Source organism: Vigna unguiculata, chromosome 4 (genome assembly GCF_037176805.1).
Source record: "Vigna unguiculata cultivar grain cowpea cultivar isolate G323 ecotype 2 chromosome 4, ASM3717680v1, whole genome shotgun sequence".
Taxonomy (NCBI): domain Eukaryota; kingdom Viridiplantae; phylum Streptophyta; class Magnoliopsida; order Fabales; family Fabaceae; genus Vigna; species Vigna unguiculata.
The window spans coordinates 17,612,722-17,624,907 of NC_140795.1; the positions used below are offsets into that span (position 1 = coordinate 17,612,722).

The following is a 12,186-nucleotide window of genomic DNA, read 5'->3' on the forward strand; positions in this document are numbered from 1 at the left end:
AATAACCTATAGTGAAGAACTATACAGCACGACTTCCTATTTCTTTTCCTTCGATTGAAAATTTTAAATCCGAGATTTATTGGAATCAGGAACAAGTGATCATTTGAGACCTTGATAATTTCTCATAAATGCACCTAAATTATAAACTGAAGTTGGGAAGCTTTACAAAATTTGAAGTTCACCAATGATCATCCATTAAAGAAGAATCCACACTAGCTTTTCCTTTCAGATGCCTTGAGATATCAATTTCAACTTTAATTTCTATCAATAATAGCTGATTTTATCACTGATTTCAAAGTGGCTAAAGTTGCAACCAAAAAGGGGTGGTGGAAAATCAATCCATTTCAAACACAGTATCAGGTTGGCAAACTTTGAAGAGAAGGAGATGGTTCTTGAAGAACCAGGGGCCACTGATCACCATCACAGTCATGTCACCATCAAGTTGATTACTAGAACAAATAGCAAACACCAAGCAAAGAGGGGACACACATATCATCAAACAAAAACACCCTTTCATCCCATTAATGTGCATAGTGCTATATATATTAATATTAATATTTATTTGTAGACTTAAAATGCATATCTGGAAATATTTTTGCTGTTACTGGTCAATCCTTGAGGACAATATAACCAAAAGAAGAAGAAAATAATTTACAACAACACTGTACCATCAACTTCTCCTTTTCATCTTTGTTCATGCAGAATTGCAGAGAACCATGAGTAAAGCAAAAAGGGACATGGTTAAATCAACGTTTTTACACCTTGTGTAACCAAAGAACAAAAGAAGAGAGAAATAATACACTAAGAAGGGACAGCCATGAAAGCAACATTTACCTGACATTTTGTGACACCAAACATGTGGCTGAATATCATTGTTTGGCCATCCCATTCACATACACACATTTTCTTTTTATCATCACTTTGTCTTCTTGAAGCAAACCAAACCATTTCATTTACCTTTGAAAACTCTACAGCAAATTTTCCTAATCACATGGTAAATCCGGGAAGTACACATAAAAAAAAGGTAGACCCCACTCATTTGCAAATTAGTAAAATTGTAAATTAGAATAGAAGTTCTGTTTTTTGTTTGTGAACTATTTCTTCTTGCTCTTATCTCTATTATTGGAGAAGATTGAGCCAAAACCAAAAAGGTTTGCAGAAGGAACATTGAGAACAGGACTAACTCTGATACCATTAGCGTAGGAGCCATGGCTCCTCTTCAATGGAGGCTTTTGATGGTTATTGTGTGAAGCCAAGGATTGAGAGTGAGACCTTGAGATAGGGGAAGAACGTTTCTGGGAATTTTGCTTAACTTGATGACCCTCCTTTGACAGTGGTATCCTCTTAACACTTGGTGAAGATCCTGTTGAATTGCTTCTAGACAAAAGTGGCAAAGGGCATAAGCTTCTCCCATATCCACTTCCACAGCTGCTGCTTCTCTTAAATCTCCAGAATGACTTGGAACTATGCTTCTCATCAGCTTCCTCATTCAAGTCCTTGCTATCTTTGTGACTCTCTTTCTTTAAACTTTTTCTGGTGGTGGAAGGGGCATTATCACAAACAGATTTCGAGGGTGGTAATGGGGGTTGAGATGGTGGCGCTAGCTGTTGACTTTTTTGCTTCAGAAGAACATGGTTGAGGCTCTTCTTCTTGATTTGAGTGGGAAGGATAACCCCATGTGAGAAAAGCTCATCTGCTGAAGAGGATTCAAGCTCTAAGCTTTCCTGAACACAGAAATTGAAGTCAATGCTTGAGCTCAAGCCAGATGAGTTTGATCTCAAAGGGTGTTTCTCCACTGGAATAACATCTGATTGGGAGAAGTCATGAGAAAATGAAATCCTAGGACTCATGGATGATACCCCACAATTCTCTGAGCAAAGCTCAACAACCATTTCATTCAATTCAAACTTTTTGATAAAACTAGAGCAAACAAAACGCAAAAACCACTCACACCAAGATTCTAAATAGAAGGGTTTGTTTTGTGTTTTTTGGATTAAAAAGGGGACAGAAGGTCCCCAAGGTTCAAAAAGTTGGTAGCAGAATTGAAGCAGAATAATCAACACCAACCAAAGACTGCAATAGGAGAAGAAGTCGTAGTTTTCAAAAGAGGAAAAGAGAGTAAGAAAGAAGGTTTGAATTGTGTTAAAGTATGTGTGTAAAGAAATCAAAGTGTGCAAGGTTTTTGATTTTCAATGGTGCAATGCAAAGTTGTGAAGAGAAAATGGATGTCATGGGAGGGTGGAAGAAAGGGTATCACTGGAGATAGAATGTGGCATCTGGGGTTTTTTGATTGAGAATTTGGAATGAAAATGGTGAGTGGTTTGTTGAAGAAAGATTCAAAAGGTTGTTTTTTTTTTTGGTTGGAAGGGTGGTAGAGAGATGAAGAATTGAAGACCATAGACTGATTCAACAGCCAGGGCGGTGGTTAAGAACCTTCAGAATAAAAAAAAGAGAAATTATATTTGTATTACTTTTTATATAAAAAAATGTTGAAAGATTGATACGAGATATAATGATACATGTGACTCTTTAATAATGTTTTTGTTCTTAAATATTTTTTTTTTATTTTGTATTTGATATCTCACTTTTTATGTTTTATCATTGACAGGAAACATATTTATTAATCTTCTTCTTATTGTTATTCTTGTTCTTCTTATTATAATAAAAAATTTCAAAATGAAAATTTAGAACTATTTCAATAATTATTTAAAAATGAGAATATAATAATAAAGAATGAAATATAAATAAATATCCAAACTAAATTAAAAATTTTTAAGTATTCTGAAAACTAAATTAAAAAATTTGTAAGTATTCTGAGGACTAAAGATTAAAAGAATATTCTTGGAAACTAAAGGCAAAATTTAAAATCTGTAAATTTTACAAAGACTAGAATCATATTAAGGTAAAAATTTACTATGTAAATAATTTAATTATTTTAAAAATTGTACAATCATAAAAAAATTATACAACACTTTTTTCATCAATAATTTTTTTAAATATATTTAAGTTTTTCATAATGTATTGTATTTATTAATTCCATGTAAAATCTTTTTTAAATGTCCTTATAAAAATTATTTATTTTCTCCGGTGATTTGTTTTAGTTTTTATAATGTGTTCTAGTTTAGTCTATGTAAGGCCCACTTTTCATTCTGCTCTTTTTACTTTAAGGGCTGCCCCATCTTGTGGGCCTAAGGGCAGACCCAAAGGAGAAGGATCAGACCTAATATGTCACAATCCTAATCTTGTGCTCTTTTTCGTAAAATAGAAACCCTTGTGCCTCCTTGAGCAGTCGCACTCTCTGCTAGGGTGTGCCTCCTCACCGCTTTCAAGTTCGCTCAAGTTGTTCTTACTCCACCTAAGTCATCCTACATCTCATGCCACCCATTTCTTGGTATCTTTTTGTGTTTTACCCAACTAAGCCTCTGTGATGAACTTACCTTGTATTATGTTCCGTGGTTTTTCCAGCTCCTAAGCGTACTCCTTATTCTGTTGCGTCCGTGTCTGCCATCGAGGTCTTGCTCTAGCTTATTCCAGGTACTGGAAGCTAGAACCGCTTTGTTTAATGTGATTGCGAGTTGTTTTGTTTGTATTTTTATGATTCTTGAACTAGTATGTTGCTGTGAATGCATGAAATGGTTGGTGTTGTCGTTGGTGTGTGAAAATACAACTACTGCAGGTACGGACAGTGGTGGCGACTGATAATCTCGCCCAAGCGAGCTTGTCTTGCCTAGGTGAGGTGAGCAGAGGCTCGCCCAAGCCTTCTCGCGCAAATGGTCGCCCAGGCGACTCGCTCAGTTTTGAGCAAGCGAGCGTCTCACTCAAGCGAGGCGAGTCTCGCCCCAGCGAGAACGTGTAGAGGCCATTGTTCCAGATTCTCGAACTCTCGCCTAGGCGAAGGGAGCTCGCCTGAGCGAAAGACTCTCGCCTGGGCGAGGCTCTTAAGCCTAAGCGAGGAGCTAGGCGAGAATGTGTTTCATCTTGGTGTTCTTCTTGTCCTTGGATGGTTGATCTGTATGTTATTGTACTATTAAATGATGGCACAGGGGAAATGAGTATGCATGAGTGGGAGGGTGTATGGGTTATGACCAATGGGTTTTGAATAATGCTTGATATGTGATGAACATGAGATGATTGGTCTCAAAATGGCACGGTATCGGTATGAGGTGAAATGCTATATTTATGGTTAAGGATGGATGAGCTGGAATGGTATTCGACATGAAATGTGAATGAGGAATTTGGTTATGAAGAGTGGCATGAGAGTCCTGTGCATGAAAATGATTAATTTATTGACTGATATGCTTGGTCCGTGTCAGTGCGTAAATCTTTGAGATCTCTAGGTGGGGTCTCAGGGTTGTGCTTTAGTGGTTGGAACATAATTCCATGGCCCCTGTTAGTGGGTGTCCATGGTGGTGCCCCATCTGTATAAATGGGTAAGGATTCAATGTAAGGTTGCATCCTGACACTCTAAGGAGTCAGTTAGCCTCATCTAGAGCAGACTGACTCCTGTGGTGAGAGTAGCAGGAGGCTTGAAATCCATTAAGGGCTAATCTTGTGGTGAGAGAAATTGATTCAGTGTAACACTTGTAACACAAAGCTCGGGGGTGAACAGCTCAAGGGTGAGCAGAGGTATCCACCACAAGTGCAAGCATCCGCTGAATCCGACCAGGTTATACGTATCCGGATGAGTTGAGTCGTGTCGTAGTGTATTGTCTGAAAAGTCATAACATGCTTGGTTGATATGAGTATATGATATTGTGAAATTATATCTGATTGGATGGATGAAATCTTTTGTGCTCTAGCTTACCCTACTTTTATTGTTGTGTGTTCTGCTGTGTGGTAATCTCTTTTGCGATGATCATCAACTTGTTGATGTGAGCATATGCGAGGAACACCCGTGGGCAACAGGGAGGTGATGGTTCCGCCGCATAGTCTCCATGGGCTGGTCTTTATTTCTTAAAGAGTTTTCTTTAGGGCTATGGCCCATGTATTACCATATGCTTTATTACTCTACTCTCAACTGTTAGACTTTTATCTTGTTTTCTGTTGACATCGTGGTATGCCTAGTTTTGTAGGGGTTGTGTTAAGGACCCCAGGACTGCGCTGTTGTACTATCCTTGTGTGACGTTTCTTTTAATTTCGCTTAATAATTTTTTAGTTTTAATACATAAATTCAAAAAAAAAAAAGAAACACAAAAAAAATGGAATTATTGACATATTATAAGAATAAGAATAAAAATATCATAAAATTTAAAACATAAATAAAAATATCAAAACAAAAATAAAAAACCACGTACAAAATATAAACTAGTTACAAAAAGCAATGCATTACATGATAAACTTATATTTAATTTTTTTATAGATAATTATAGAAAATTATAGAAAATTATAACTACTTACAAAAAGATAATTTTTATGATATTGAATTATAGATAATTAACTCTAATTCACAAGATAATTAGCAGTAGATTTACCACTATTGGTAAAAAAGCTCTGTCCATTTTTAGCCTAAAACATTTCTTGAGCACTTTTTACCTAGAAAATTTATTACACCATTGTACCTCTTCTGCCTAACAAAAATTCATTGGCCAAATTTTGTTACCAAACTTTTCTATTATTTGATAATACAAAGAAGAGATTGACCTTTCATACTCCATTTTGCACCAGAATAGAAAAAAGAAAAAGTAGGCAGAGCAAAAATTATTTTATTGCTTCTTTGTTTTTTGTTCTTTTCTTTTTTTCAACTTAAACTTGCAACCTTGAAGCTTTCTTCAATAAGGGAGAAGAGACCGATCCATGCTATGCTAATTTTAGCTTCATTTACAAAGCTATTTGGTACTAATTCTTAAATCCTTAAGTGTTCGCTAGCTTAAAAATTAATAACTGAAGGTATAAAAGAGTTTTCCTATCCTTTTTCCTCTTTATCAAGTTGAATATTTTATCGCATGCTAAATTAGTTTTAATGAAATCAGTATAAATTCGTGTCCAAAATGTATAAGTGTATGTCTTCTAAAATGTTAGGCAATGAATCTGTACCGTACCTAGCCAAACTCAATCAAGTAAATAGTACACACGTCAAAACCACCTACCATCTACTACCCGGACACCACCAGCACAAGCCATCTAGGCAGGTAGCCGGCCGAAACCGACTACTTGCCTAGAAAGTTAACCAACATCAATACCCTATCTTAATAGACCTCTAAGACCTGTTTTAGGATCAGGCCCACTCAGGGCCCAAGCTGGGGCCCAAGACAAAACCCAGCCCATACAATAGTCAAACGTCATTAATATTCTATAAATACACGTGGACCCCATCATTTAAAGGTACGCGTTCATTAATTGCTGATTTGACTCCCTGAGAGCTTTGACTTACTTGAGCTTCGGAGATTCTTCTGCAGGTAACCCCTCCTGGGTTCAAGCCGATATGTATCGAAGGGGAAGAGGCCAACTGAGGAGATAGCGGACTACATGGTAAGGTGACTCTTATGCCTGACTTCTTATTTATTCTCTGCAGGAACAATTGGCGCCCACCGTGGGGCACGAGACGAACACCCTTAGTACCCGCTTTTCTCTGAAGATGGTTTCTACCCGCAGCAAAGCTGGAGCTAGCAAGCAAGTTGACGCTGGTCCCTCTGGACCTTCCGGCATCACCCCTGACTTGGCCGCCATCTTAGACGGTCAGGTGAAGATGCAACAGGAACTCGCAGACCTGAAGAAGCGCAACGCTGAAGAGATGGAAGCGCTCAAACAAGAGAATTCCCGCCTCAGGAGGAGGATCGAGGCAGATGCCAACCTGAAAGGAAAAGCCAAAGAGACCTCTGAAGTTGTGAAGTCTCCGGCTTTCCAACCTACAGAGGAGGAAAGTGAATACAACCCCACCCCCCACACCTTCACCTCCACCCAACAAACCCCTCTCACCACCACACACCCCCAACACTTCCCACCCGGTCACCCAGGACTTACAGCACCCTCAACCACCCACGTTCCCCACAACATACCCAATACCCTCCACACCGCATACGTCCCACCCTACAACCCCCCGTATCTTCCCACAACCTACATCCCTCCTCATAACATCACCTCCACCTTCCCTACCATGATCAACCACCCACCCCCACCCCACATTCTCCCCCCTCACCAGCCCAGACGCCGCCACCCGTTCACAGATTTTATCGCTAACACCCCTCTCCCAGCTCAGTGGGAACCATTCAACCTCGATCGCTACACTGGCGAAACCGACCCCGATGAACACCTGAAAGTTTACATCACACACGTTGCTTTGTATACATCCCAAGACGCAGTCTTCTGCAAAGCTTTCCCCACAACACTCAAAGGCCCCGCCCTAGAATGGTTCACCACCCTACCACCCTACTCCATTGATAACTTCGACACCCTTTCCCACATGTTCTCCACACATTTCGCCGGCAGCCGCCCACACCAAACCACCACCATGTCCTTACTGGGCATCAGACAGGAGCCCAATGAACCACTCAGAACATTCATCGATCGCTTCAGTAAAGCAGCCCTTCGTACACCACACCTTAACCAGGAAATGATACTTCAATGTATGACCCTTACCCTACAACCCGGACCCTTCGCTAACAATGTCTACCTCCACCCACCCACCTCCATGCACGAACTCAAGCTACGCGCAGCTGACTACGTTCGCATGGAAGAAATGCAAACTCTTCACACCAAATTCTGTAACGACTATGCCGCCAACACCTCCACTCCCAATCCCAACCCCAATCCCAATCCCACCCCACAGCCTCACCCGCGCCCTGATACCCGTCCACGTGAACCCCGCCAACCACGTTTCACCAGATACGCCCCACTCACAGTAGCCCGCTCCCGCATCCTCGACGAAGCCCTCCAGGCTGACCTCCTCCCCCCACCACGCAAAACAACCACCCCTCCTAACGCTGACATGACCAAGTATTGTCGATACCACCGCAATCACGGTCATACTACAGAAGAGTGTAAAGCACTCCAGGATAAGATCGAAGAACTGGTACGCGCCGGCCACTTTCGCCGCTTCATCCGCAGGGATGACCACACCTCCTCCCGAACCCACCACCCTCCACAACATGACCACAAACGACAACCAAGCGGCGTCAACCACAATAACCAACCCACCCAACCCAATGACCAACAATCACAGCCCGCCCACACCAACATCACCCCTGTCGACCCCCCCTTGCGAGGTACTATTAACACCATCTCTGGCGGCTTCGCAAGCGGAGGCTCCACCTCGTCTGCCAGAAAGAAACACCTCCGCCACATACAATCCATCAACCACATCACCCAATCCCATCACAGACGACGTATGCCCCCCATCGTGTTCACAGATGACGACTTCCACGGCCTCGACCACCAACAAGACGACCCCATGGTCATCACAGTTGAAATCAAAAACTATGCCGTTAAAAAAGTACTGGTGGACCAAGGCAGCTCAGTTGACATCCTCTACTGGGCCACCTACCAGAAATTGCAACTCCCTGACACCGCTATGATACCATATGACGAGCCCATATACGGCTTCTCTGGCGAACAAGTATCTACCCGGGGCTACATAGACCTCCATACCGTCTTCCGGGAAGGAACCCAAACAAAAACAATCCCAATCCGCTTCCTGATAGTCGACGCACCCACATCCTACAACATCCTCCTGGGCCGTCCTTCCCTCAACACCCTTGGTGCAGTTGTCTCCACCCCGCATTTGGCCATGAAGTTCCCAGCACCATCCGGTGACATCCTAACCATCCACTGTGACCAACGTTTGGCACGCGAATGCTACATGGCAAGCTTAAGGCCCCAACTCCCAATCCAACAGACAAACCACATCGCGAGACCACCTAATTCCCGCATAGCCTTATCCGGCGAAGACCTTGACCCCAGAATAGGCCGGGATGCCCGCCTCGAACCAGTCGAGGACACAACCCCCCTCGAACTCCCCAACGGCCATTCCATCAACTTGGGCACTGGTTTAAGTCTTGATGAGCGTGCCACAATTACACCCATCCTCACAAACAACACGGATCTCTTCGCTTGGTCAGCCGCCGACCTCCCTGGGGTAGACCCTAACGTCGCATCACACAAGCTCTCGGTATACAAAGAAGCCCGCTACGTATCCCAAAAAAAATGCAAACTTGGTGAAGAACGCAGACAGGCAGCCAAAATAGAGGTCGAGAAGTTGCTGAGCGCAGGATTCATAGACGAAGCGCATTACACCACCTGGCTTTCTAACGTTGTCTTGGTGAAGAAAGCCAATGGTAAATGGCGGATGTGCATGGACTACACAGACCTAAACAAGGCATGTCCTCGCGACGCCTACCCCCTACCCAACATCGACCGCCTCGTAGACGGCGCGACAGGAAATAAAGTACTTAGCTTTTTGGACGCATACTCAGGTTATAACCAAATACCCATGGCCACAGCAGACATGCACAAGACTGCCTTCATCACAGATGATGCCAACTACTTCTATAGATTCATGCCCTTCGGCCTCAAAAACGCTGGGGCAACCTACCAGCGGTTAATGGACAAAGTCTTCAGCCACCTCACAGGACACTGTGTCGAAGTCTACGTTGATGACATGGTCGTCAAGTCCCCAAGCCATCATCAACACGCTATAGATCTAGAGGCAGTTTTCTCCGCATTACGTCAATACAACCTCCGCCTAAACCCTGAAAAGTGCGTATTCGGTGTGGACCGGGGTAAATTCCTCGGTTTCATGTTAACCCAACGCGGCATAGAGGTAAACCCTGAAAAATGCAAGGCCATCATTGAGATGCGTAGCCCCACCACCATCAAGGAAGTCCAGCGACTAATTGGCCGCCTCACGGCTATATCTCGCTTCCTACCAAAACTAGCAGAACAAACTCAACCCATAATTCAGCTCCTAAAGAAATCTGCCCGGTTCACGTGGACTGAAGATTGTGAACAAATCTTCCTCAAGCTCAAAGCATCCCTAACTTCACCCCCCATCCTTCGCAAACCCGACATCAGCCAACCCCTGCTAGTATACATCACGGCCACCGATCACACCGTCAGCGCTGCCCTTGTCCAAGAAGCAGAAGGCACGCAGCACCCTGTTTACTTTGTAAGCAGGACACTCCAAGATCCTGAAACCAGATACCAAATGGTAGAAAAGCTAACCCTGTCCTTGGTCCACGCCGCGCGCCGCTTACGCCCATATTTCCAAAACCACACCATAACCTTCAAGACCGATTACCCAATTCAAAAAATACTGCAAAAACCAGATTTAGCCGGGCGCATGTCATCATGGGCCGTAGAGCTCTCCGAATTTAACATCCGCTATGAACCACACGGCCCCATCAAAGCCCAATGTCTCCTGGACATCGTCAATGACCTACAGCAAACACCTGCTGAGGACCAATGGACACTTCATGTAGATGGCTCCTCGAACCCAAGGGGTGCAGGTGCCGGCATCGTACTGGAAGGTCCCAACGACATCCTCATTGAGAAATCTCTTCATTTCGCTTTCAAAACGTCGAATAACCAAGCCGAATACGAAGCTATCCTGGCCGGGCTCTCTCTAGCCCGTGAAGTCGGCGTCAAAAAGCTAACATGTAAAACCGACTCCAAACTCACAGTAGGTCATCTGAACGACGAGTTCCAAATCAAAGACCCCATCCTCCAACAATATTACCATTTGGTCCGCGCAATCATCCAATCCGCCTTTGAACAAGTCCACGTCGAACACATACCCAGAACCGACAACGTCAGAGCCGACATCCTTTCCAAATTAGCCAGTACCAAACTCAAAAACCGCAACCGGTCCTTGCTACAGCAAACACTATCTACACCCTCTGTCACACACACTTGCCAAACGTTAACCCACACCCCATCAGATACTTTCACCCCCACCCAAAACCCAAACTGGACCACCCCTTACATTCAGTACCTCAAAACTGGCAACCCCCCGGCCGACGCAGACAAAACTTGGTTGGCCAAGGCCGCCAGGTATACTATGGTAGGCGACGACCTCTACAAACGCGGATACGGCCAGCCCCTACTCAAATGTGTCACACCAGAACAAGCCCAGTACGTCATTAAAGAGCTACACGAAGGAATCTGCGGTTATCATTCAGGCGCGCGCACCATGGCCACAAGAATTCTCAGAGCCGGATACTTCTGGCCTACAATAGAGGCGGACTGCCAAGACTACGTCAAAAAGTGCAAACCATGTCAGAAGCACGACAACCTTATACATAAAAAACAAGAACAGCTACACCACATATTATCTCCCTGGCCATTCGCTAAATGGGGAATGGACATCCTAGGCCCCTTCACACCCGACAAAGGACAAGTTAAGTTCCTAATCGTAGCCGTTGACTACTTCACCAAGTGGATTGAAGCCAAGCCATTAACCACTATCACGGCCCAGCAAGTCCAGCAGTTTGTGTGGAAGGACATCATATGCAGATATGGCATACCGCATACCATCATAACAGATAACGACCGACAATTCATTGACAAGGAGTTAGCAAAATTCTACACCGGCTTGGGCATCAAACATATCACAAGTTCTATAGAACACCCGCAGACCAATGGGCAGGCGGAAGCGGCAAACAAAGTTATCCTCGTGGAACTGCGTAAAAGATTGGATACCGCTAAAGGCCGATGGCCAGAAGAGTTAATTGAAGTACTATGGGCCTACAGATGCACCCCGCAATCGTCAACAAATGAATCACCCTTCAGCCTGGTCTACGGCGCAGACGCCATGATACCAGTAGAAATTGGCGAACCATCCCTGCGCCGAGAACTGTACGACCCAGCTCACAACCACCAAAACATGGCCTTACATCTCAACCTCCTTCCCGAACTCAGAGAAAAAGCCCAAATACGTAATCTCGCCGCCAAACAACGAGCTGCCAGAAAATATAATGCAAACCTGCACCCTCGATCGTTTGTCATAGGAGACCTAGTATGGAGAATGGCCAGCAGTGCTAGAAAGAAGGATGGCAAGTTCTCCGCCAATTGGGACGGCCCATACCGCATACGAGAAGACACAGGAGGTGGGGCCTATCGCCTAGAACAACTATCTGGGGAAGAAATCCCCAACACATGGAATGTATCACACCTCAAGTTCTATTTCAGCTGAACATACACCATAACCGAATCCATACTTGTAACCACGGGTGTACTCTTTTTCCTCACTTGGTC

The 12,186-nt window shown here is 43.8% G+C and overlaps 1 protein-coding gene across 1 annotated transcript; it reads right to left on the bottom strand.

The window, feature by feature from the left end:
• Nucleotides 1-663: 663 nt before the first annotated feature.
• On the bottom strand, nucleotides 664-2,437 carry LOC114181059 (uncharacterized). The gene has a single exon (XM_028067381.2). It carries the CDS (start codon nucleotides 1,890-1,892, stop codon nucleotides 1,095-1,097), a length of 798 nt encoding a protein of 265 aa, XP_027923182.1. The 5' UTR covers nucleotides 1,893-2,437; the 3' UTR covers nucleotides 664-1,094.
• Nucleotides 2,438-12,186: the final 9,749 nt, after the last annotated feature.

Coding starts and splice junctions, on each gene's coding strand:
- LOC114181059 (XM_028067381.2), bottom strand. CDS start 1,892: ATGGTTGTTGAGCTTTGCTCAGAGAATTGTGGGGTATCATCCATGAGT.